Source organism: Lampetra fluviatilis, chromosome 1 (assembly GCF_964198595.1).
Source record: "Lampetra fluviatilis chromosome 1, kcLamFluv1.1, whole genome shotgun sequence".
NCBI lineage: Eukaryota > Metazoa > Chordata > Hyperoartia > Petromyzontiformes > Petromyzontidae > Lampetra > Lampetra fluviatilis.
Window position 1 is genome coordinate 11,194,860 of NC_136275.1, and position 26,970 is coordinate 11,221,829.

General features: G+C 44.4%; 2 protein-coding genes across 2 annotated transcripts in view; both read right to left on the reverse strand.

The window, feature by feature from the left end:
- Window positions 1–18,893, reverse strand: LOC144932278 (ATP-dependent translocase ABCB1-like). Its single transcript, XM_078856223.1, has 19 exons — window positions 18,792–18,893; window positions 17,569–17,679; window positions 17,325–17,450; window positions 16,390–16,593; window positions 15,405–15,575; window positions 14,669–14,830; window positions 13,139–13,300; window positions 12,491–12,637; window positions 11,847–11,951; window positions 11,144–11,221; window positions 9,235–9,318; window positions 7,490–7,693; window positions 6,543–6,643; window positions 5,933–6,073; window positions 5,020–5,176; window positions 4,291–4,488; window positions 2,525–2,731; window positions 1,762–1,908; window positions 1–1,413 (listed from the first exon to the last, which is right to left on the reverse strand). Exons 4-19 carry the CDS (start codon window positions 16,588–16,590, stop codon window positions 1,213–1,215), a joined length of 2,466 nt encoding a protein of 821 aa, XP_078712349.1. The 5' UTR covers window positions 16,591–16,593; window positions 17,325–17,450; window positions 17,569–17,679; window positions 18,792–18,893; the 3' UTR covers window positions 1–1,212.
- The window catches only part of LOC144936511 (phosphatidylcholine translocator ABCB4-like), a 17,091-nt gene continuing 6,816 nt past the window's right edge, over window positions 16,696–26,970 (reverse strand). The window contains exons 2-12 of the mRNA XM_078863642.1: window positions 26,257–26,395; window positions 25,822–25,876; window positions 24,924–25,074; window positions 24,329–24,368; window positions 22,220–22,411; window positions 21,677–21,848; window positions 20,372–20,496; window positions 19,548–19,722; window positions 17,569–17,679; window positions 17,325–17,450; window positions 16,696–16,722 (exon numbers count right to left, since the gene is read on the reverse strand). Of these exons, the coding sequence (XP_078719768.1) occupies window positions 16,696–16,722; window positions 17,325–17,450; window positions 17,569–17,679; window positions 19,548–19,722; window positions 20,372–20,496; window positions 21,677–21,848; window positions 22,220–22,411; window positions 24,329–24,368; window positions 24,924–25,074; window positions 25,822–25,876; window positions 26,257–26,387 (1,305 nt within the window). The 5' untranslated portion in view covers window positions 26,388–26,395. The remainder of the gene's footprint in view (window positions 16,723–17,324; window positions 17,451–17,568; window positions 17,680–19,547; window positions 19,723–20,371; window positions 20,497–21,676; window positions 21,849–22,219; window positions 22,412–24,328; window positions 24,369–24,923; window positions 25,075–25,821; window positions 25,877–26,256; window positions 26,396–26,970) is intronic.

Sequence of the window (26,970 nt, forward strand, 5' to 3'; positions counted from 1 at the left end):
CCAATGCCATTGCTTTATTATGTGATGTGAAAATATTTATTTCAAATAAAGTATTTGAAATAGGTAATATAAAAGGAAACATGTAATCCAGAAGTTGTACAAATTATATTATCGAATTACTCGAAACAAATTACCGCATATCAAATTGTGTGCATTTATTCAGCAGCTTCTAGAAAATATAAGCTTGTGAAATAATCCAGTGACCAATGTGTGATCACCTTAGATGTACACAAGCGTTGTATCCATATATGTTTTACTTCTTTCGCAACGTACGTAGCCAACAGTGCTAATCGGAGCGTTGTGAATGCTTACATTTTTGGCCTTTTTTCAAAATTTTCTTCCAAATTGTCCTATCGGAATCATGTCACAAAATGAAAAATCCATTTAGAGCAGTGCAGCCCTCCGAGTGAGAGAAATCGCAGAACTACTTTTGAGATCCCTGCAAGTGACCACTTACCGACACTAGGTGGCGCTCTTTCCCACCCACGTTACGACATTACTGTTTTCACATGATAGTCAAACGTATATTTTCATTCTCCGTGCAAAAATTTGCAAATTCAGTGTCATACCAGACCTTACTTGATGGTTTTATTCTGCAGTCATTGGTAACGGCTGAGAACATCAACTCACTGCACTTGAGAAGCCGGTTTAATCACGAGTGACTGAAACCTGGATAAAACCCAGTCTCTCAGCAGTGCCGGCTTAGTATCTGACCTCTTGAGCCATGCTTTGTAAATATTTGAATTACAGAGAACACATTCCATGGCATCCTGTTGTAGCAAGGCTTCAAATCGCATGTCACAGTGAGTCTCCATTCAGGGCCTGCAGCTACTAGGGGCTGCTACAGTTAGAGTCTTTAAAAAATAATATATTCTCCAATAGAACCGTGACCTTGAATCGCATAAAATAATCACTCGGGAAGGCTGAAATTTTCACGTAAATTTTTCATGAGGTCTCCCTTTGCTGGCTAGGCACAGCATAGGTCTAGAGGAAACAATGGAATCTCTGCAATGACAGCTGCCCAAACACAAGACAATTAAATAAAGTTCACCAGTGAACACCAAACGCTCAGCAGACACTGCTGCAGGAGCTCCAGCACTAGTTGTACTAATGGCCAAAATTCTTTGCTATTGCCTGGGACGGTAACATCCCCAAAGCCAGCCATCCCCTTGGTGAGGGACAAACGGAGTGAATTTGTTGCGGGCGCATCTCTCATATTTGAGAGACTTGTGCGTTGACGAGTAAGTGGTAAGCGCCCTTCTTGGCGAGCAGCTGCTGGTGGGTGCCCTGCTCGATGACTTGTCCGTTCTGAATGACAGCGATCTTGTCGGCGGTTTGCACCGTTGAGAGGCGGTGCGCAATAACGATGCACGTGCGGCCCTCCCGTGCCCGGTCAAGTGCTTCCTGCACAATCTGCCGAGCGACCAATGCACAAGGGCACATTTACGCGATGCCGTGGTCATAAAATAGCACATACGCGCTGCGTCGTAGTGTACTCCCTGCATTCACAATGTTTTACAATTACAGTGCACAGCGGTAGCAGGGTGGGAGGTCCGTAATTTAAAAGTGACTGAAAAAAAAAATCAGGAAATGCCATTAAAAAAGCAGCATGATAAAATATAGATTTCCTGCGAAGCTCATGATTTACCATGAGATAGAGTTTATATTTATTTTGCACTTTGGGAAAGTGCAGGATTATACAATCAAGCAAGTGCACAAACGAAGAGGGAAAGCAAAATGAATAATTAGTTAAATCTTCACCTTCTCGCTCTCCGTGTCAAGGGCTGACGTTGCTTCATCCAGCAGGAGGATCTTGGGCTGCCGGACGAGAGCCCTCGCAATTGCTATTCTCTGCTTCTGACCACCCGACAGCTGTGTCCCCTTGTCTCCGACCTTTGTGTTGTACTTCTGCACAGGGCCAATGCACGATATTGAGTCAATAATCTTTACTACATTCCCATACTCATTTTCATCAGTTGCGTTTGAGATGTGATAGGACAAGCAGTGTCTAGAAAAAAGAGCTGTGCATATGACTTAAAAAACACTCAATATTTTCTTGATAGGTCAACATCTGACTTTTTGGAATGCCTCCTACAGGTCCCACCTTGCTTGGTAGGTGAATTTCCCAAATGCCATTTTTGTATCATTTAGCAACCCTGCCTCCTACATTACTGAATACAAATTTACATACTCTTTGGTTCTTTCAGTAAAGTCACGTGGGTAGAAAATAATAGATCACGACGTTTTGATCGCAACACAAGCAACTGTCATCAGGTGAGACAATCACAGCAGGGAAACGGCTGAGGCAAGAGCTTCGAATCAAGATTAAAATTGACATTTTCAACTTTACTTACAAGGAAAATGACCAACGTAATATCTCAGCCAACTGGCCCAGACGCTTGCTCTCATGATTCACATGCGCTTATTTCTTAATCGTATGGTGAAATTACTGCGACTGTTCATCCCTTGATATGCCCATCACAAGAATTCCAACTTCGAGGGTGTTTGTGGAGGGTGGTCTCACCTCGGGGAGGCTGTCAATGAAGGTGTGGATGTTGGCGGCGCGGGCGGCAGCCACGATCTCATCCTGTGTCACGATGCGTGAATTGTCTCCATACGCGATGTTCTCGGCCATGCTGCAGTCAAAGAGCACCGGCTCTTGCGATACGATGCCCATCTGCGCCCGAAGCCACTGGATGTGCAGCGAGCGCACCTCTTTGCCGTCGATAAGCTACGTGGCACAGCAGAATGACATGCTTTCGTTACTGGGTCACACTCAGATCATTCAGTTACCTCCTTCACGTGTTCCTCAGTCTCTTGCCTCTATTTTGCATGACCGTGTATCATTGCTTGTCAATCCGATTCAACTTTTTTGGTATGGTTTTCAGACGTGTCACGAATTAATTCATTTTTCATTTGGAATGTGGGCACAAACTTGAGTGCCTTGAAAAAAAAAATTCCTATGTATTATATGATACAAATTAAGCGACACACATTCAGCCTGTAAGAAACGTTCTTACTCTACTCCCTCCCACAGGGACAATAGGTCTATTCCCACATTCCTGCAGTCGGATGTTTTGTGCACAATAGCCCCATCTGTACACGACCCAAACTCACCTCTAAGTTGCCATAACAATAACAGCCACCGCCATTCGCCACAAAGTGGTGGTAATGTCACCTCGGCGTTGTGCCAGGCTAGGTGCAGTTTGAGGCCATGTGAAGTGTTGAAGGTTCGCTGGCAGGAGGTCACGGGACAGACCCATGACTTGAGATGCACCACCTATGCCCCCTACTCTACCTGCTATAATGCAGGTATACACCATCACATAGAAGTAAGAAAACGGTTGCACGTAGAAAAATATCTGATGCAGGCAGTGATGAGAAAGAAATTAGCACTATTTGGACACATATGTAGGATGGACAACAACAGGAAAATTTAAAGTGTGTTGTTCGGAAAAATGAAAGGAACCGGAAAGAGAGGAAGACTTAATAGAGATTGGCTTGAAGACATAAGAAATTTGTGCAAGAAAGATGTGCACTACTGGAGTATATTTGCACAAGACAGAGGAAAGTGTAAACAAATGACAAAATGTCCAGTGGACACCTACGGGCTATCTACCCATGTGTAATGACATGATGACACCTGCTGGCTAGAAAAGGGAAGCATGGGTACAGACACCGCTAAAACAACATCCAATCTGAAAGGGAGAGGTATCTGGGGCAAAGGTAATGGGCAGGATTGGCCGAGATGCTCCGGGAACCTGCTCGAAGGTTCCATGATAGGGCGTGGCCAGAGGTGGAGCCTAGCTGCGCCTGGGGAGATATAAGCAAGGGTGGACGAGGGCTTGGAGTTCGTGTGTGGAGTCTTGGGTCCACACTGCGTCGCTGCTCGCCGTCATCTCTCTCCGTCGTCCGGCCACGTGGAAGATCTCCTGCGGGCTTCCATCACCCTCCTCGGCACGCCGCCAGCCAGCGGCGTAGCCGAGTGTGGACGCTGGAACCACGCCGAGTGATCGGCCGTGTGTGTGTAGCCAGTAGAGATGGTAAAATCGAAGTGTTGTACTCGGAGTGAGAAGATAAGGTTGGCCTGTGTTGTGCCCGTATAAGAATAAAGAAGAAGAACCCTCTACACGACGTGTCACAGAAGTCGCTCATTACACATGGATCATGATGATAATGAAGACACCGTCTCACCCGGCCAAACTCAGTGCGCAAATCCAAGCACAAATGCAGGAATCGTATTTGCTGACATTGTTGCGCACATTGAGGACTGGGCTATAGCGCACTCACCACGTTCCCACTCAGCGTGTCATAGAACCTCTCCAGCAGCTGCACACTTGTGCTCTTGCCGCAGCCGCTGCTGCCCACAAGCGCCAGCGTTTGGCCCTTTTCCACCTTCACGGACAAGCCCTTGAGCACCTCCACGTTGGGCCGCATCGGGTAGTTGAAGCCCACACTCTGGAACTCAACGTTTCCTTCACAGTCCTCCTACAGTGCCGGAGGAGAGCGTCGCACGAGATGGGGAATTGTGGAAGTTGTGAAATACAAGAATAATTTAAACAAAAATAAAGTTTTAAAACCGCAGCACAGATCAACAAAACCCTTTTTCACTATTAACACTAGACACGAAACGATGCATCAATATATCAATTGAAATAAATTATTACACTCACAATGCACGCATTTAATTTTGCATAAAAAACGTATTACGTTTGATCTGTATATGTTGCATTTCATTTTTCATAACTCCTGCAGCCATATATTCTTGAATTTAAAAGTGATCCTCGAATGGTGCCCTGTAACGTAAAAACGAATTATGCAGGAGGCTGATACCATGGGCAATGTCCCTTCAGAGCACGAAAGGACCACTCATAAACAGTGAGTCCACTGTTTGTTTTTATTTCATAAGGCAGGATTAATGATGGTGGTGGTGGCAAATCTTTCCCAATCTGTGACCACAGTGGGGTCATGGTAACTTCATTAACAGCCTCGTAGGGGATCGTAGTCGAACGCACGTACCAGCTTTTCTCCCTCATCGCTGTAGCTGTCGATCGCAGGAATCAGCTGGAATAGGTGAAAGAGGTGGTTGGCCGATGTCTTGGCCTTGGCGTAATCAGGGGCAAAGGAGCTCGTCTGCCCAACAGCCATGGCTCCAAACACGATCGCCGAAAATACCCTGCAGGGTGCCCACGCAACATTTCAAAGGTCAAAATGCCCACTTCCTTAAATAAACCACACCAAGTGGCTCAGCAGCAGAGCGAGCAGCTTGCAATTAGAAGGTTGTGAGTTCAAATCCTGGTTGGTGGTTAACTCAGCATATCAGCCCCCTGACGTCGATGAGATGAGTACCACATTGTGGGGAAGTCAACAGCGGTTGGCCTGTGGATAGACACACTACCGCCACTGAAATGTGGAACTGCCACTACTGGTTCAGCACTGTAAAGGGGAGATGAGCACTGCATCAATACTCATTTGGGCAGGAAATCACTTGTAATGGTTTGACTCTTACTGTATATAGACCAGTTATAATGTCTCTCGAGCCAGGCAGTGCTGTGGCACGATTGGAAAGTTAAGTTAAAATCTTGGTGTGAAGTCAACCCAGCCCATACCCCTCCAAAGTTTATTACATTAATATCATTTTGTGGAACGCCAATCGGTAATTTTCTTTTGCGGGCACTGGCCCTGACAACAGGAATGTGTAATTTTCACCACTTGGTTTGGACTCCCATTGGACATAATTTCAGCAAGGGAACACTGACTTTTTAATGATCTATTTGCAAATGAAAGTATTGTCTCAATGGGCTGGCACATTACACATGGCACTAAGTGAAAGTGATAGATTGATTGTGAACAGTCAAATTCAATATTCCATAGAACAAGTTTAAAGTGCAAATATATATATTTTTTCATATAAACACAGCTGAGCGCTTACAAGAAAACATTTTCAAACTCCATGCGGCCTGCCGTGACGAGGAAGGCCCCAAAGCGGAAGGCGGCAGCTTGGGCGAGGTACACGACTCCCTGCGAGAAGCCGTATGTCAATCCGTAGAACTGCGACTTCTTCTTCGCTGTCCTGTGAAAGACAATACAGAGTATCTATGTGTATTATTTCATATTAAACTATGGATATGAGTTAGAGAGTTCGTTATTTATTATTCCAGTAAAGCCTACGCCCTCATTAATTTTTCTGAAGGTTTTTGCTTTGGAATGTTTGGTGAATTCTATATAGAGCGTTCTTGAGTTTAGCCTCCAGTTTGAGGCAGAGTTGTTGGTGAATCGCACACAGAGATTAGCATCTGTGTAAGACACCAACATGCTGAGCTGCAAGGTGTGCTGTAGATGGAAATACAGAAATTAGGCTGCAGAATTTAGAATGCTATCCCCTGCTAAGTATGACTTTACTCTACATCACCTGCATGCTTATATGACTTGCAGCAGTTGGCTAAACATTCCAAGCGAAAGCATCCTGTTAAAGGGGCCTGAGATGGAGTGACGAGTTGCTGAATTAAAGGCATCAGTAAGATGTAAATTAGAAGCCTTACTTGGCAGGCCCTTCCAGGCTATCCTGGTATATCTTCTCCAGCGTGCACTCCCGCGTCAAGGAGGCGACCGTCCTGATGTTCTCCACGGCCTCGGTCGCTATCTGAAGGCACAGAACACGTCCACAGGCTCGTCAGTCTCCACTGTATGTAGAGTAAAAACAAAGGCTCACTATTGCACTGCCACAATCCCTCATCGCAACCAAAAGTAAAAAATAGAAGTGCCTTCACGTCCCACATGATCATTGAGTGCACACAGTGGGTAAAAGGCGGTCGTGGAAATTCTACATTCCCATGGCAAGGGCCAGTTTATATTAGGTTGTCTCGCTTATTGAGATGACTGGCTGCTTATTGACAAACATTTGAGCAGCATCTGTGTGTTGATGAAAATTATATTTACGTTATTTTGTCTCAGTATTGACTATTATCGATTTACTGATTCCTTGTGTGTCAGGTATGACACATCATTTTATCCTCCAATGGGAGCAAGAGTCCGACATTGTGACATGAACGATGGTTTGTACGTTTTTGTCACTAAAGGATCTCGAGATGAAGTTACAATTCAATGCTATAAAAATCCGAATTTCCAATAATTTTCAACATTTGGCATTTGTGCCATTATTTTAGTGCAAGGCTATTATGAACACGCTCTGGATTACAGATGCACATAGTCTGCCAGTAGTAACAATGCTGCTACGTGGTTTCAACCAATTAAGTAACCTTCCGAGTATTTGTTTTATTTGGCAAATATGGGCCATGACACCAACAGACAGAGTTTACTATTTTTCGATTAACATCATGGGATCTTTCACACCCACAGAGAATCATACAGCAGGCATTAAAAAAAAAACATCAGTATTAATCAGGGTGGCCATGGGGCTCGAGGAGCGAACCTGTGCAACTAGTTAGTTGCAAACGCGCAACCGCCACCGCTTTGCACAATTTCCCACCTTGCCAGCTTCCTCCAGCAGCTTCTTGTCCCGGTTGGCCTGGCCAGTAAGGGCCTGCATCTCCAGGAAGCCAGCCGCCCCAACGAACGGCACGATGGCCAGGATGAGAAGTGTGAGTTCCCAGCCGTACACGAAGGAAATCACGATGGCCGTGCCCATGTTGGCTATGTTCTGGGCAATGGTCGCGAGTCTGGCACCAGTCGCCTAACACACAACAGTTATCAACAGTCACTATGCCGTTTTGTCACCGCTCATCCACACTAAACAAAGACAACGATCCCCTATATAGCCTTAAAAGACTATCGGGACAAGTGCTGTTAGCGAGCACCTATGAAGGCCACAAGGGGGTGGGTGGCCAGCACCATACCCGGCCGCCTTTGCCTCCCGAGTGGAGATATTTACACAACGCACCAGGTACTCATTTGAGGCTGAGTCGACCTAGCGGAGGCCCAGGACCTATTTAGATAATCGTCATTGGTGTTTCCCGTGAGCGGGAATTGAAGTCGGGTCACCGGGTATGTAGAGCAGCACGCTAACAGCTACACTACCGCCCCCTACCACTCGTCCACAAAGACACACATCTAAGTGGTCATGTATAAATTGCGGGATGCTCAACATTAAACAATTTTTATTTATGGTGTGTAGCATTGCTAAATTAACACAATTAGGAGTTACAGTCATTTGTTTAGCATAAATATATAACCAAGACCAATGGCAGGACAGCTAGAGTTGCACAGTTGACAGCAAAAAAAAAGCCCCTAAAAGTTTGGCTTTACAAATACCAAAGGCTGTCCCCAAAAATTGCCCTCCATCTATTCCAATTTCCTTTTCCTGATTATATCTGTAATGCTTCCCTGTCATGTTCCAAACCTCCAAATTGCTTAACCAATCCTGGAATGAAACTCTTTGCATTATCTGCATGCATTTATACTGTAAAACCTAAAGTTCATCTTCGAGTTGCAGAGGTTGATTGCATGAAAAACAACTGCAAGTGCAATGTCCCTTAAGTAGCTGATACAATTGGAGACTAAAAACCAGCAGAAAATGCAAATGGTGATTATTCCCCGACCCCTTCAGTATCATGAACATGACATTACTTCAATTTGGAACAGCCATCTCTGAGCACTAAATTTGACCTCTCTGCTTCCTCAAAGTGCTTTATAGAGGCTGTAAATAACAATGCAATCTGTTGACAAGGAACAATGTCTTGTGAAATAATTTTCGCTTTAATGGCAGTCCGGAGTAATTCGCATGTGACTAGCAGCCACAGCCATAGTAGAAGGTAGTAATAATAATTTGTTTTTGATATAGCACCCGTTAAAACGGGGCGTCCCAGAATGCTTGAAACTCACGATAAACGACTTGCATCACATCTCCTCTCAAACATTTCAATAGGCAACCCCAGCGGCAGTTGTCCCTGTGGACACATGGAGACTGAACACCTGGCCTGAAAATAGGTATTAGTCTGCCAGTTGGGGGTAATGGGTGATATGTGTAATCCCAATTGAGTCATTTTCAGATAATTTTTCTAATTTGACAATTCAGACTATGATGCTGGCATCATAGTCTGAATAACATGAGGGGTTCCTAAAAGTCCACTGTGAAGCAGATGCCACGTATTTTTATGGTTTACACAGCTCCAGTAAAGCCAGGGTGGCCACCGTTCTTGAACCGTGAACTGGACGTGGTGTGCAGGTGTCCTGCTTGCAAGGAAAGTGCTCTGTGCTCTTGCGGCAGCTGCGTACCCCTTGGACTTGGGAGGCGTCAGTGGCAAGGCGTGTGGTCAGCGCGCCCGTGCTATTCTTGGGGTCATCGAACCACATCATATCCTGCACACACGCGAAAGTAAGCACGCGCGAGGCAAAGCATTAAGCTAATCATGAATTAGAGTTGAAACGATTGTTCACGGCGGGCATTTGATGAGCCAACCTGCGGTGGCCTATCGATGACAGCCGTTGTGTTGACGAGTTGCACGAAAGCACCTACGAGTGACGCGTACCAGGGGTGACCACATAAAGGTTGCAGAGTTGACCCCAAATGCAACCAGTTACTGATCTCAAACCACGGACCACACAGTAATGCCACTGCCCACTTCGGTCATTCACCTCTGGGTCTCTATGTGAGTCTATGCGTCTTACTGTGAGTCGATGAGTTTTGATGTGAGCCGAAATATTTTAATGCATTTGCAATTTTGTTTTGCTTCATGTGTGGTTCGTTTATGACCGTTAATACATTTTTTGTTAGTTGTGAAATATTCCTTAAGGACCCTGTACTCGTTCTCTGCAATATTGATATTTTTTGGGTATATTATGTGGTTGTTCTGCTCATGCACAATGGATGTCCCTTGTAAAATAGCTTGGCAAAAGCTAAGCAGAATCATTCCACTCAACAAATGAAACAAACTCAAAATATATTACACAAGATACCACAAATGAACACCACTGCCCATTTCAAACATTTACCTATGGAACTCTATGCGAGTCTGCGTCTCTGCGCGAGTCTATAGGTGTCTATGTGAGTCTACAAATCTATGCTAGTCTGTATCTCAAACCATGGACCACGTAGTAATGCCACTGCTCACTGCGATCATTCACCAGCAGCATTGTCAGGCAACTCCTAAGGCCTGGTGGATATCTCACCAACCTGGACATGGACATACAAATGTTAATGAGCAAGTCCCCACCACACAGAAGATTTTAGGGATAGTGCTGACCCACTTTATTCAGGGTAACCTTATGAGCCTTGTGCGTTTAACATGTGGCCACGTCTTCATTGTATTTGCTTGTATTTTTTAATTTGCAAAAACACTTTTGCTATGGCAAGTACAAAATGTAGTGCTGATAAAAACAAATGGATGGTGTTCTTTTTTTTGTTCTGTATTCAAGCAAGGCATTATCAAAATATAAATGTAATGGAAAGGGCTGAGAGTAAAAGACATTTTGTCCAGCAAGCAACATTTTTTTTGCATCAAATCAGGAGGTATTTTTTGACAGAACACTTATAAATACATTTGACCTTGCTTGAATGTGTACAAATAAATGTCATTTACACAGCTGAGGGAGATAATTCACAGTATTTTTTGACAATCCACTGCTGGATTGAGAGCCTATCAACACCGTGTAGATTGTGGCGGTTATGGGACAATACTTCATGACGCTGGTCAGTGTGGGTCAATTAAAGCTCACCGGTATTAACATGCAAGCATAAAACGTACAGTATCTGGCTACACTGCCCACCACCGTAGCCCCACGTCAACCTATGCCAACCTCGTATGCATGCATGGTGGTCACCCATCCAAGCATTATCTTGGCTCAAGCTTGCTTAGCTTCTGAGATCTGATGAGATTGGTGCATTCTGGGTGATTTAGACATTGTCGAGGGAGCAGATACTACTTTACTCCAATACATCTCCTTCCCAATAATGTTATGGATACCATGCTGTGAAAATCCCACAGCAGTGTTTAAGGCCATGAAGTACCACATGTGAGGCTGGTGAAGTTTATATGGGAGAAAAGCAAACACATTTACAATTTTTCACCTTTTTGTTTCAACAACTGCATAAGGGGCCTTTGTAGTTTAAAAGACCTTCATTGAGCAGAGGATTGAGCGATGCTAATCATGATGGAGATGTATCTTAATGATGTGCAGCCATTACCTGTCTGAGCATGGCCCTAAGGCCCATTGATCTCAACTTCATTGTGAGCAGCTCACCAGAACGACCAAACAAGAAGCCCTGCAGCCAGAGGCCATCAGCAACACACAAATATGACACATCGGAAAGAAATAAAGGTATCACCACAACTGGCATCACACCATAAATATATTTAACAAATGTACAAATATTTAAAATACAACTGCAGACCGCTGCATTGTATTTGATGTGTCAATTTATTTCTGCTTAACAAAGTGAATTATTATGGCTTTTACTAAATATGTTACATGGCTCTAGGCATCAGTAATCTTATATTCTTAGCCACCTATAATTCTAAACACGTGTGTGCGTGTATATGTCTGGGGAGTGGTGGCATAAATCATTAGCACATCGTGCTATGAACTCGGTGACCTGCGCTTGATTACCGGTCACAGCTAATATCATTGGTGAGTGAAACTGAACCGGTTCCAGGCCTCCCCGAGACCAAGTCAGTCTTAAATGAGCAGCTGGTGTGAATATAGCACTGGGGAAACAAATGAGGCCAGTTGTGGTACTGGCCACAAGGCAATCTTGTTCGCCATGTCGGCCTTAATAGTTGTAAGTGCTAATAGCACTTGCTTCAACAGTCCATATAGGCTACACAGGGCATATTTAACTTTGTTTTGTGCATGTGTTAATGTGTTTTTGTGTGTGTTTGTGGCTATACCTGAAGGAAAAATGTAATAAAGGAGACGATCCCAAGGACAAGGAAGAGCAAAGAGTAGAGGTTGCTCTGTTCCTCTCGTTTCACGAGGTCTGTCTCTGCAAACACCTGCACAAAGCCAGCATTGGATCCACACACAAACCACACCACGATGTGTGGATTGACATGTAGAAATATACACACAAGTAACCTCTATTTATCAAGGTAGTCTGCACACATTCACAACCGTAGCTGCCAACAGCCCTCAATCTCCCATAGGTAGTCTATAAAATATGCCAGCGATCCTTGGATTCGATGGCTCATTGAATAATTTCCATTTCCAAGTCAACATAATCAGTGCTTGTTAGAGGCACTCAAAAACTATAATTTACACTGGTTATACACACTCTTATATAATAATATGAATGGTATTTGTTTATCCAGGAAAGCTGTAATGAGTCTCAAAACTCTTTCAGGAAGGGTTCCTGCATTGGGATGTTTGAAAAATTCCATTACTGACTGTACCCCATGCTCATTTTAGTATGGTGACGAGTTGTCCTACTTTTTTGTTTTTATATGTAACCAGCTATTTTAGACCACGTGTGAATTGTCCACCCCAAGGTCAGAAAAATTATCAGCACAAATTTAAGGGAAAGGTGACCTCGTACCCCGATGATGCGAGAGAAGATGACGGCAAAGGCGGGCTGCAACGCGCCGTTGACTCCGGCACACAAGGTGCCTAGGGTAATGTACGGCCACTCCTTCTTGTTCAGCGCTAACACCTTCCAGAAGGACACCTTCGGGATCTTTACTTCCTGTCACCAAAGGCAGGACGTGGGAATTGTCAATAGGATGGACTCAACTGCTGTAGCATTTTTGAAATACCTCGTGAGGTCAGATCTGCACTGCACTTGTTGAAGAAGTTTTCACAAAAGCAGCACCATATATTACAAAATAGACAATTGGACTATCGTGGAACAAATTTTTTAATGTACTGTATGTTTGAATTTTTCGTACCACAGATAGCCAACCATCCTAATTAGAGGCGTGGAACAAACGAGACAAATCGCTCCACTAATGCACCAAGATCTGAGCGACTTGAGCGAAATCCCTGGCCATGGCTGACATTTGTGGCGAGCAATATCTAAAGGGGTCCTACTACATGTCCCCCTTCAACCTGCACTGACAAGTGTGGTATGGGGTGACATTCATCCAGCAGTGTATTGAAAATGGGTTGTGAACTATTATTATTGTGTATGATTTTTATTGTTATATTATACACTGGCAGAAGTATAAGCGTGTATTATATATATCACCTCTGTCTCTTTGTTGTCTTCCCCATCTTCTTTGGCTAAGTCTGACTCTTTTGCATGTGACTGCTGGGACAAGCTGCGGAAAAAGGCCTTTTCACCAGTAGGCGAGTCTAGGCGTTTGGCCTTGGTGTCTTCAATCCCCTTGTCATCCTCATGGTGGAACGTCTGTGGCATAACATATACAGGAATGTTTCAGTCATGCATTAACCAAACCAAAGCAATCGTAAACGAAAATTATATATTTTTTGTCCTGAGTAAATACGGGGCATTATGATTGTCTTGCAGAACCTCGAAAACTCCCAGGAGCGCTCTCCTTTGGGATGTTTAGGAAGTTCTGTACTGACATCTACTGGCTGCTTCATGGTACAGCAGGTTGTGTATCTCGCAACGCTGACATTTATTTGTGTATGTTGAACTTTTACTGGTAGGAAACTCTTGGTTACACCAGCCCACAGGGATTATTGTGTCCGTCCGTCCGTCGTACAGGGAGCGGCTGGGTGGGGAGGGAGGGGCTGGGTGGGGAGGGGAGGGTGGGGAGGGGCTGGGTGGGAAGGGGCTGGCTGAGTGGGGAGGGTGGGGAGGGGCTGGGTGGGGAGGGTGGGGGTTGGGGCTGGGTGGGGCTGGGTGGGGAGGGTGGGGGGTGGGAGGGGTGGGGCTGGGTGGGGAGGGGCTGGTTGGGGAGGGTGGGGCTGGGTGGGGAGAGTGGGGCTGGGTGGGGAGGGTGGGCCTGGGTGGGGAGGGGCTGGTCACCCCGTGGTGCCCTTATAAAACTCAACGTTTCTACTACTCATGCCGGCTTGTGCCCGCCCTCACAGTCGGGCATATTTGCGGAATACACCACGCCGCCGGTGACCCTGGCCATTGACCGAGCAACCCAACGTTCCTACCAGCTCCCTCCGCAGGAATGTGTTATCACGTGCGTGCTGTTCATAAGTATTGTGTATGCTGCTGATGAGTAGTGTGTGTGCTGCTGATGAGTAGTGTGTGTGCTGCTGATGAGTAGTGTGAGTGCTGTTGATGAGTAGTGTGTGTGCTGTTGATGAGTAGTGTGTGTGCTGCTGATGAATAGTGTGTGTGCTGTTGATGAGTAGTGTGTGTGCTGCTGATGAGTAGTGTGAGTGCTGCTGATGAGTAGTGTGTGTGCTGTTCATAAGTAGTGTGTATCCTGTTGATGAGTAGTGTGTGTGCTGCTGATGAGTAGTGTGTGTGCTGCTGATGAGTAGTGTGTGTGCTGTTGATGAGTAGTGTGTGTGCTGTTGATGAGTAGTGTGCGTGCTGCTGATGAGTAGTGTGTGTCCTGCTGATGAGTAGTGTGTGTGCTGCTGATGAGTAGTGTGCGTACTGCTGATGAGTAGTGTGTGTGCTGCTGATGAGTAGTGTGTGTGCTGTTGATGAGTAGTGTGCGTGCTGCTGATGAGTAGTGTGTGTGCTGCTGATGGGTAGTGTGAGTGCTGCTGATGGGTAGTGTGTGCTATTGATGAGTAGTGTGAGTGCTGCTGATGAGCAAGTCGTGGCCGTGGGCGCTGAGCCCACCTGCATGGAGACCAGCGTGTGGTAGACTCCGTTGCGCTTCATCAGCTCATCGTGAGTGCCCAGCTCAACGATGACACCTCCATCGAAGCCTGCGATGATGTCGGCATTGCGGATGGTGGAGAGGCGATGGGCAATCACGATCGTTGTTCGGCCTTCTCTTGCCTGGGGTCATGAGGGGGTGGAGGACGTCACAGTGTGAGGTTGACCAACTTTCAGACCCAAACTGTCATGCCCAATGTCCCTCCGTGCTGCGAGTTGTTAGTTTTCACATTCAAATAATTAAGAGCAATGTTAATACCCACCTATTCCTGAAATTCTATACAAAATTGCAATACATTTCACAATGGAGCCACTTAATTCGTTACATTAATAGATTTGCTACCCATGTTCTAGTGTAGCTAAGAATAATCTAATTTCAAACATGAGGTGGCTGCCTCTGCAGCCCACACATGCATGCAACCACCCAAGCCAGCTGAGGATTCATCACGGGAGATAATGTGTGCACACACTCATATGTGCTCTCCACTTTATGCCTTCATTTGTCGGGGGTCAGTGATCACGGCAGTGTACAGAACTCTCAGTGCAAGGCCAATTTGGAGAAGCTATGGCAGCCAGGGAAGCCAGGGGAGCTAAGGCAGCCAGGGTAGCCAGGACAGCCATCGGATAGCCAGAGCAGTCAGGGAAGCCAAGGCAGCCAAGGCAGCCAGGGAAGCGAGGGCAACCAGTGGAGCCATACCTTGTCCAATGCCTCCTGTACAATGGCCTCGCTCTCCCCGTCCAGGGCCGATGTGGCCTCGTCGAGGAGCAGGAGTTTGGGATTTCGGATGAGGGCGCGCGCGATGGCAATACGCTGCTTCTGCCCACCGCTGAGCTGCGCTCCGCGGTCCCCGACCAGCGTATTGAATCTCTACAGAGAGACACATGGCGTATTCACAGCTGCTTCATGGATACAATTTAAAATCATGCACATTTCGTTTTACAGTACTAAAACGCAAGGGAGTCCATTGCCGATGTTTTCATGGTACAATATTGTTAAATGCTGTCCCGACAACAGTGTAAGTCAGGGAACATTTTCTCTCTTCTCTGAATAAGGGCTAATGCCCGAAATGTTTGTGTATTTTTTGGGATCTAAGGTAGTGATGATGGTGAGGTGTTAATATTTTTTCTATTTTATACAAATGCCATTTTAATATAAACTCTGCCAACTTCTAACTCTTGTTTGAAACTTGTGTTGTTAATGTAATTATGTCAGTGCATTGTTAAATTAACATGTTTAAGGTGATGGTAAGATCAGGCTAAATTCACTGGCAAACAAGAATAGCCCAGAGTCTGACTCATCTCAATCAATGGACTACCACTTTGTTCATTCACCTGTGAGTTTATATGTGAGTCTCTAAACCTCCATGTGAGTCTATATCTCACAACAAGGATCACACAGTAGCATCACTGTCCACTTTGATACTTCACCCATGGATCTCTACACGAGCTTACGGACCTCCATGTAAGTCTATGAATTTCCATGTGAGTTTCTACCTCAAACCATGGACCACATAGTACGTCACTGCCCTCCTATATAATTCATCATCAGCATTTCAGATATTCACCAGGCTACTCCTGAAGCCATCTACTGATTCGCTTAACAACCTGAACAACAAATACAATTTTCTGTTCAACTCTACAACCAAAGGAAATCAGAATACCCACCGCAGGGACCAACAAACCTCGGGCATTTGGCTGATGAAGTCGTACGCGTTGGCGTTCCGAGCCGCCCTCTCGATGTCCTCCATCGTGACTTTCTCGTGACCGAAGCGGATGTTCTCGGCGATGGTTGTGGCGAAGAGCACAGGCTCCTGGCTCACGACACCGATCAGTTGACGCAAGGAGCGCAGGTTCAGGGTGCGCACGTCCCTCCCGTCTACCATGATCTGTGAGGACCGGGGTGTCAGGTCAAGCAGATTCCCAAGATGGGCATATTCCACCAACACTGCTGCGACCTTCCATCATGTGAATGTTCAAATGTGACGCATCTATATGGTGCAATTTAAAACATTGCACTGTGGTAAACATGCACAAGCCTGCACAGGCGGGGGCTTACGTGACAACCCGACCTGCAGTTGTGGTATGAGACAGACACATTGTTGTAAACTGTGTCCGCTAACTAAGCTTGGTGGCTGGTGGCAGTCTGAGGCCAATGCATTCTGCAAATGATGAAGCTGCTGCCTGGCATGGAAAAATGCACGTGCTAAATAAAATAAAATAAGTGAATGTGATAAAGTACATTTCCCACGTCAGTAACTTCCTAATGAGCATCAAAGAGGCGTGCGATTATCAAGTGAAATATACCCCAACATGAACATTGTAGTACGAGAAGTAAAAGAAATCCAAAGTTAAGCATAGAAGTAACTTCCTTTGTAGCCTCAATGTGAAAATTTCAATAGTTGATTGCCAGTGACAAATAGGGTACAAGACTTTCATGATTCTTGGTAAAAATTAACAATTTCCTTTGTGACATGGCGACAATAAGCCGTGGAGTCGCGTGCCAAAGTACAGCACGTGTGTGGACGGAACAGCGGCAGCGACGGCCTTCAAGTGAAAATCTCTTGTCGCACACTTGGCCTGTGTTACAGGGAGGCCAACGGGGCACAGCCATTCTCACCGTGCCCTGCTGCGGGTCGTAAAACCGCTGCAGCAGCTGGATGGTCGTGCTCTTGCCGCAGCCGCTGCTGCCCACCAGCGCAACTGTCTGGCCGCTCTTCACTTGCAGGTTGACCCCCTTCAGCACCTGGCAGAATGCGACAGAGTTGAGGGGACATTTTTTGACATTGCAGACATGTGTGGGGGGGAGTGGGGGGGGGGGCGGTGGGCGGGCTGTATGTGCGCCGCGTCTTGTTTCATCTCACCGGTACGTCCGCTCTCGACGGATAGGTGAAGTGCACGTCTTGAAACTCCACATTGCCGGTGATTTTGTCGGGCTTGTAACCCTCTTCGGAAAAACTGTCGATCTGTGGTTGCTATAAAAGGATTTATAAAAATAAACGTTGATTATGTGAATACAGCAGTGATGCGGTGACACTCCTCTCGATCATTTCAAGTCCAAATCTATGGGCTAATTAATGACCCTGGGAGCCTTGCCTGTTACGCACTCAACAACGTGAGAACAAGAAGGCCGTTGCGTGGCCTTTCCATGAACTGCACTCCTTCATTAAATTTGACTGTTGACGATCAAACCCATTCACTTTTCTTAACATTATATAGCCAACAGGGCTAATCAGAGGTGCGGGGAAAGGACAACAAACTAAACACAAAGAGCAGTTCTAAATAAATAATTTTTCAATTTTGATTTAAAGGTGCGCAGCTCCAGCGGTTTCCAAATATCGGACGGAAAAGTGATTCAGATGGGTGCAGAAGCGTATTTGAAAACGTGCTATGCAGTGACCATCTTTATTCAATGGCTAGCCAAAAGTCACTTTGAGTTGACGTATTCCACCAGAGTATGTTGACTTATTTAACCAGAGTATGTTCTCTAAACCACGTATACCTCTATGTTTCTCAACGACGAATTTATGTATGTATTCACTGGATACATATAACATATGAATTTCTATATATTTGTGCATATGTAGTAGGTTCGAATTAGGTGCACACACACGCAGCTTGGAGGCAACACTATTTATTAAACGGTAAGTAATATAACACTGTACATAAGGTGGTGAGCACCTTCCTCAACTCACTAACACTCTGGAACACGACACAGACTGGACCAGGCAGGCAACGGCCTGCCTGGCCCAGGACGACGACTCGGGACTTGACGACCGATGATGTCTTCACTTTGGAGTACAGTACAACAGCCTCGCTCTGCGTTCACACCACGCTTATATCTGGTTTGGCGTGGCTGGCTCCGCCCCGGCGTGGCTGGCTCTCTTCAGGCCACGCCTCCCTTCCCAGGACACGCCTCACTTCCCCCACCTCTGGGAAGGTCCAGATCCCTCCAGCACGTGACCCCCCAGGCACCCCCTTGGGGCCCCCAGCCCTCGTACAGGCCGACACAGTAGTGACCATTCTATGTCACTACACATACACAGACACATATATATACTATACAAGGCACCCACTGAACACTTACCCGGTCAATGATCTCAAAGATGGTATAAGCAGCACCCCTGGCGACAGAGATTGCCTCAAGGAATGGGGCCCCTTGGCCAATTCCAAATGCTCCAATGATGACGGCGAAAAACACCTGCCACAGAAAATATCTCATTCAGTCTCACCTCCTCAAATCAGCACCTTATCTAAACGCTTAGTACCTCCAATTAGCATGGTTGGCTATGTATGGTGCGAAATTAGTTCAACACACGTACAGAACTTCTCAAGGAATATGGGGCTGGGGTTTACATGTTGGCACGTGTGTTATATCTGCAGAGTGGGATGGCTATTGGCAGGTGGAAATAGCCCATCCTCCAACATAGGAATCGTGCCCTATTTCTTTTTGTAACACTTCAATCAGAATTGTGTGTATCTGGATAGAATGTAAATAATTTACCTGTGTGTACCGATGTTTTTTCACTGAGATTAACAATTTAACATTTCTTGCCAAAGCGAAACTTATTTTGTAAACAACCAAAAAAACACAATTTAATGAAACCCTTGAAAAAAACAATGAATGTCAACAATCGCGAATATGTGCTGACAAGTGTTGCATTGTATTATATCAATGTTCCATAATAAATAACAATACTGTCATTATATACAACTCATTGTAAAATGTGTTCTGTAGTGTACAAAGCTATTACTAAATCCTGAATAGAACGTTGCAAGAAGCATTATTCCGATTGCTGTTGTCTTGTGCGCAGATGTGTGAATTGCTTGTGCTGACACTCACAATCATGACGTTCCCTATGGTGTAGGAAGTGTCCTCCAACACCAGTTTGCTTCCGTACCAGAATGCCAGCGAGTACGAGGCATACACGATGAACATGGTGAAACCAATCGACAGATTGGTGGTGATGGCCTTCTTAATCCCAATATTTCTGGCCACCACAAGGTTCTTGTCGTATCTGCCGCAGACAAAGAAAATTGCTTAACATCAATTGGAAAATATTGGTTTTGACAAGCGAGAGGCTGTCCAGCACTATATAGTAAATGGTTTATGATGAACTCAAGTTACATGCGTGGACTGTGAATGTGCGTTACTGTGTGTGTGTGAGAACACTAATATAAATAAATATCTGAAGTGTTTTTGGGTTGTACTGCGCATTGTTTGCCATAATGTCCGACTTTGAGATCCACATGCCTTTCCATTCCTGAAGAGAAGCTCCCAGTATGTGGAAAGAAACGTAGGACATCATACCGAGCAACTCGAAAACACAGCAGGGATAATCCTCCGCAGTACTGAAAAAGTTGTCATCGACACTGCCCTACGACACAATCGCATTTAGCATGCTAAAGTTTCAGACAATGGTACTGCATCAATGCAGAGAGGTGCTGTGTGTGTAAAGGTTTGAAACATTGGTCCATTGTCATGGTTCCCTCCTATAAAATCCACACCTCCAATTAGCACAGTTGGTTAAATACAGTGCAAAAGAAGTTCAACATACATGCACACAAAATCTGCCGATCCCTCTTGTGTGGAGTCACGTTTACGAGCACTGTGTGCTTGATCCACCCATCAAAAGATTTTCTCCCAGCCCCTGATGCACAAATCACCTCTTGAGCTCCTTCTCCTGACCCCCAAATGCCATGACGGTGCGGATGGCAGAGAGGACCTCCTCTGCCACGGCGCCTGCCTTTGAGTACGCCAAGAGCTCACGGTTCGTGAACGAGGTCAGGATCTACCAATAGTCAAAAAGAGACTGCAATGAAAACCAATCGTCAATTACAGTCTGACTTGCAGCACTAAATATAGGGTTTCATGCCAACACCTCGGGAAAGGGCCCCTCTTCGTCGCAGCATCTCTCTGCTATGGAAAAGGGTAATTGCCTCAAACGTTGCCTATGATATATTTTTCCTTTTTTGGGCAGTGTTATTTATGAAAGTGTTAAGTTTTTGTCAATTGTGAATGTTCACCCCTGGCAATGCAGGATCGCATTGTTGTGTTAATTTTATGTAAACAATTATGCAGCATAAAAATAGGACGTACATATTACTATTGCATAAGGCTCATCGTATATATGATAAAACTGTTTTAGTCAACAATGTCAAATTGATTAACGTCTTTGAAAAAATAGGAAATTTTAAATAAAATGCAAAACTTAAACAAAAGCTATGAAAATGTCTGTGCATTTAGGCCTGTTAAGTAAAATGATTATGAATTCAGTGGATAATTACACTCACTAGCTTATAATGAGCAACTTTTGTAAAATTATTTGTCATGGTTGTATCCCATCATCATCATGATTTAATTCGCCTTCAGAACACATTACGAATACAAAGCATTTCACGTCGTAGTTCTATAAACAGAATGTAAGACAATCTTTGAACCATAAATGGGCTCACTTTTCAAGGTGCTCCTGAGCAACAGAGACGTTTGTTTTCGATTATGTCAATGCTGCTTGAGTGATGTTTGTAACACACATATACAATATATCATCATCATCATCATCTATCCCTTCACCACAGTTTTATTTTGTCCTTAATCACAACGATTGTGAAAGTCACCACTAAAGCTTCGCCTGTCAACTCTCTCCACATTCGCCAGCCCTTTGCAGTCTTTGTCAAGCCTTGTACTGGCTTTTCAGTTCACATTGTCATAATGCTATACCTACTACATTATATACAAAAAACATGGGATGTTAACGGTTGGTTAACAATGTTCAACGACAATGTACACAGTCCACTGCATGGGGGACACAGATGCGCTTGGCCCTATTCAGAGTTCATCAGTGAGCCATGCATGGCTACAGATGGCAACATAAGCATAGCAGAGCAACGGAGCCCTGAAGAGTCAATGTAGCTCAGACGGTGGGGTATTTTAAATGCTTAGAAGCCATCGTGCCCAGTGCTGTCCCTGACCTTTGACCAGAGCCCTGTGGAGATAGCGAGCACGGGGCTGATGGCCAGGATAACGAGCGTCAGCTTCCAGCCCTTGATGAAGCCAATAATGAAGCCCGAGATGAAGGTGGCCAGGGACTGTGCGAGCAGTGACACCTTGTCACCCATGCCGTCTGTGATCTTGTTGATGTCACTGTAGAGAAACACATTGTTACATCACCTGAATCGGTGGTATGCTGCGTGTTCATGGTAGAATGTGAGAGATCGTGGTACGGTGTGAGTGATCATGGTGCGGTGTGAGTGACTGGGATGTGGTGGATGATCCTGGGTTGGTGTAAGTGATTTGTGGTGTGAGTGATCTGGGTGCAGTGTGAGAGTGGTGTGGTATGAGTGGATTAATAGTGGTGTGGTGTGAGTGATTGTGCTGTAGTGTGATTATGGTGTGTTGTGAGTAATCATGGCGCAAAATGTGTTCTTGGTGTAAGTGATCAAAGTGTCAGTGATCCTCGTGTGAATAACCATGCTGTCAGTGATCTTGGTGTGGCGTAAGCTGGTTGCTCATACTCGGTTAGGCGTGTGTTCAGCTCCCCTGTCTGGTTGACGTCGAACCAGCCAATCTCCTGCCGCAGCACGGCGTGGAAAAACGTCTCTCGGATCCTGCGTGCCTGGCGCGATGCCGACAGCACCCAGAAGGAGATGTGGATGTATGACGCCAGGAATGCACCGCCGCCGATGGCCACATAATAGTACGCGTACCTGTGTGAGTAACAGGGGTGCGGGTGCCTGAATATCGGTTTCACCTTATAGTGATAAGCACTATAAAGAAAAACAAACCTGTGGCATAAGTTTTGTGCTGTATAATTGCTCATTTGCTTTCTGGAAATGGGGCCACATCCTCCTTTACTCTTCAACTGAAGTGGATCAATATTAAGTTGCATAGGGAAAACTTTAGCGACAATAAGTACTGTACTTTGCTTTGTATGTATGTATGTTAAACCTATTTCGCACCATACTTAGCCAACCGTGCTAAATGAAGGTGCGGGGGAAGGACAACAAACTAAATAGAAAAAAACTCACTGTAACACTGACGCAACATACAGTACGCCAGCACATTTAATATGGAACTTCACCTCAGTTACATTAGAATTTTACGGCCAAATTTCAATAATTTTTTTCCCAGCTCTTTGGCCTATCTTTTGGTATGGTCATGATATTGTGTGAGTTACGGAGAAGGAAAAACAATCCAAACGAATGTGTGTGATGGAATTTTCCACCATGTTGAGGTGCTACCTTCATTCTCTACATCATACGCACATCTTTCCTATGCCTATATAAGCCCGTGGACAATTACTAAAACTTACAGTCCTTTGTGAATTCGCTGCTAAATGAAGACCCTCATCCCCCGCCCGGCTCTCCCCCTGGCCAACCCCTTTTGTCTTCTCAATGCGATGCCTCAATACTTTCCCGCCCCCCAGTTTTGCATTGTCCCCCAGCTATGACCAGGCCTATCACACCTCATCCTTAACACTCGCTCCTGTTCTGTTGTCACTATAACTACACCGCCACTTTTAATAACCCTAGCCTTCATCTCAAACCACACAATTGTATAATCGCTGTAAACTGCCTTGCAAAACGCGCTATATAAACTTTGATGAGATAAGTCACGGGGTTCTTTTGACATACCTCACCATGCTGGCGAGTGTGGGTTGGTAAACAGGGGGAGCAGGGTGGGTTTAGATGTTATTCACCATTGATGTTACCCATTGCTCTGAATCAAACTCAGGTTGCCGGGTTCACAGCACAGTGTGCTAACCACTGGATCACCACTCTATAGTACTATATAGAATATGTGTTCGAGCAGAGGCATTTGAGTTACCGCTTAAGGATAATTGGTCTGGTGTCTTCTGGCACTTTTGTAGAGCTTGTGGCTTTAAATGTTCTGGGTTGTGGGGAACTTGCATGGTAAGCTATTTGTAGGAGTTGACCACGCGAGTTTTATCTCATAGTGACCATGCGAGTTTGAACACAACATCCACCACTCAGAACACGCATGGTGGAATGGCTTGCAGGAACAGCATGGTAATATTTTTGCCATGGGACTGTCCACTCATAACAAAATGAGCAAAAATACAAACAAAAAGATCGCCCATATAGTGCTTTTATCGAGCACCTTTGAAGGCCGACTTTAATTATCAATACAATACATCCCTATGCAGATGAGAACAATTTATTGGCGGTGTGTTATCCTGTGTGAGCACTTAGTATGGCTCATAAAATATCTCTCCAAGGCATACAATCTTGACATCCAGACCACAGTATGCATGTGCTATAATCTATATACACACGGCAGAAAATGAATGAAGTACCTGTATACCTGCTAGGGGAACACCAGTGCATTAATTTATTATATTAGCAGTCCACATTCCCTGATGGCCAATGTTAGGACGCACTGTACTATTATTTAATGATAGAACACTTTTAATCTAGTGTGTAGTAAGAGTCTAAATGCATCAATCTAATTTTAATAAGTCAAATTATTGAACTTACATAGTAATTACATTTGACACTTTTTTTTCAATTAAAAATCCAATGAAACATAACTAGAGGATAACATGAACTGTTCATGACAGCAAGTTTCTGGATGCAATCTGCACGGAGAAACTATGTCAATACCGTGTCATCTGCTCCTCAAGGCTTTCTGATTCAGTTCCATCTGCAAACAGAACAACACATTGCATGGCTGTAAATCTGCATCAGCAAAATTATCATTTTTAATTCTTAGTTTGAATCAAATGTTGTATATAACCATAATTTGAATAATGAAAGCCTGAACATGCTACAACATGATGTCCAACAAATAATTTCTAATCCTTCAACTTCAAATGCATCTCCAAGTCATGGTGAAATAACCTGGAGGCCATGAACAAAGGTCAGCGCAAAATAAAACACAAATACGACAAGTGTATTTAAACAACAAAAAAGGTCCAATAAAGATGAGCAATAAAGTGTACAAACTGTCCTCGTACAACAAGTTCACTGAGTTAATACAAGTTCCAGATAATAGCACGCAAAATGACCGCATGCTAGTGATTGCCTGTAGGGCAAAGGCAATATATTCTCAACGTAAAATCCAATTTAAAGAAATATGTTTGTAGAAATCCCATACAAACACTAAATAGTAAAATGCTATGGTTGGTAACGGAGTGTGATTAAACTGATTACAAAAGTTTCGCGGCAAAATCAGTGGCAGAATTCAAAACCATCTTACTTGTCTCCGTGTTGTTCTGAGCATCATTGACAAAGGTGTCTGTCATTTCTCCAAAGAGGATGATCATTACTGGGAGGGCAGCTCCGTTTGCAATTGCAAAGATTAGTCCAACCACCATCATCAGCTTGTCCAGCCCACTTGCAAAACGGAACTACAGATACAAGGAAAATATTCCTAAAATTTTTTACACCTCAGGTGTTGATGTTGTAAAACAAAATGTATCCCAACTGTAACATAACATGCAATTACATATCATAACAATGTAGTCTCCATGGTCAACCAGTGTTGAACAGAGCTACTAATATCCAGTGGCAGTTCTGAGCTACTTACACACATTCTACATAAGTATGACAGGGATCAGAATACCTCGTGGACAACCAGTGTTTGGTTTTGACCAGAGGTGGGACAAAGTCATTGTTATGCAAGTCCAAGTCGAGTCGCAAGTCATCAAATTCATGACTCGAGTCTGACTCGAGTCCAAGTCACATGACTCGAGTCCACATCTCGTAGGTGGGACAAAGTCATTGTTATGCAAGTCCAAGTCGAGTCGCAAGTCATCAAATTCATGACTCGAGTCTGACTCGAGTCCAAGTCACATGACTCGAGTCCACACCTCTGGTTTTGACACAGTGGCACTTATTTATCGCTTTGGGGAATAATGGCACAAAAAACAGTCAAGCAAAGATTGTATTAAAAACCTGATAATTCCATTTCAAGCCAAGGTGGATTAATACATCACAGGATCGTGGTGTTAGCTTGGGGAGGCCTTCATCCAGTAGTGGATTAATCTTGGCTGATGATGGTAATCATGATATTCTATTTCTTGTGTTTATGTAATGAATAACAACCGAATATGTTTATGAAGTAAATGATTTAACCCATGTTTAGGCTAACATACCAGTCTGAAGAGCCCAACCATATTGGTTTTCACTTTGGGTTCTTTTTTCTTTTTCCTGAAAATACCACACACATTTTAGTTTATTGAGATTTAATGGACAACACTTTGCGATGGTCATGGGAACTTTACATGTTTTTATTTGAAACCTTACTGAAACACAACAAACATTTTCAAACATTGTTCTCAATAAAAAAACACGTGTAAATTAATTATGTAACCTGAAAGGATAAAACCTTTCATACAAATGTATATGCCCCATGACAGATAAGGCATGAGGAGGCATTCATTCAGCAGTGAATTGACAAAGGACTGTACATTATTATTCATATATGTTTGAAATAGCGTGGGAAATATCTGTATAACACAAGTATCAAGCAAGATGTATGAGCGAGTCACTGAGTCAATCAATTAACCTTTCACCAGTCCGTTACTCACCCATGCTTGGCGTCTTGCTCGGTGTTAACACCACCATCCGTTATATTTTCATAAAGAGGATCAACATTCTTTGCTGCGGCGTCTCCATTCTCAACAGCTCCCACGTCAACCACAGCCTTCTTCTTGCCCATGTTTTTACCTGCGTGGAACAAAAGAGGTGTCCAGGTACTGGCATGGTTATCCACACGCACCCCATACCGGCTACCTTCCTCGCCTGCCATCTTCCTGTTGCAGTTTCGCACATCACACGTCATTGCCGTGCTGCTAGGCTGCACATCCTGTGTACATTTTTTTTATCATCTGCCTACCGCCGGTGTCGGATTCACAAGCTAATTGTGTTGAATGCTCTAATGCATATTGCTAATTTGAGCATTGTTTTGTTTGCACAGGATTCTGTTTCTGCACTTCAGTGTTTATAATACACCGTGAAATAACTCATGTAGATATTTGATTAACCGGTGATTATTATGGATACATATATGGTGCATGATCCTCCAAAGCAGACTTGCTATACTGGATACAGGTCCATGACACGCATTATATATGCTGTGTACATACCATACACATATTACTGGGACAGCTACAAAAATTGCTGAGTGGTAGTGAAGCCACCAATGTTACACCTTTCCTTGATGCAGTTAATTTACATTTTTATATTTATTTTCCTTTAAATCGATTCATACAAATAATTTATTTTTACTTTTTAAGGGTTTG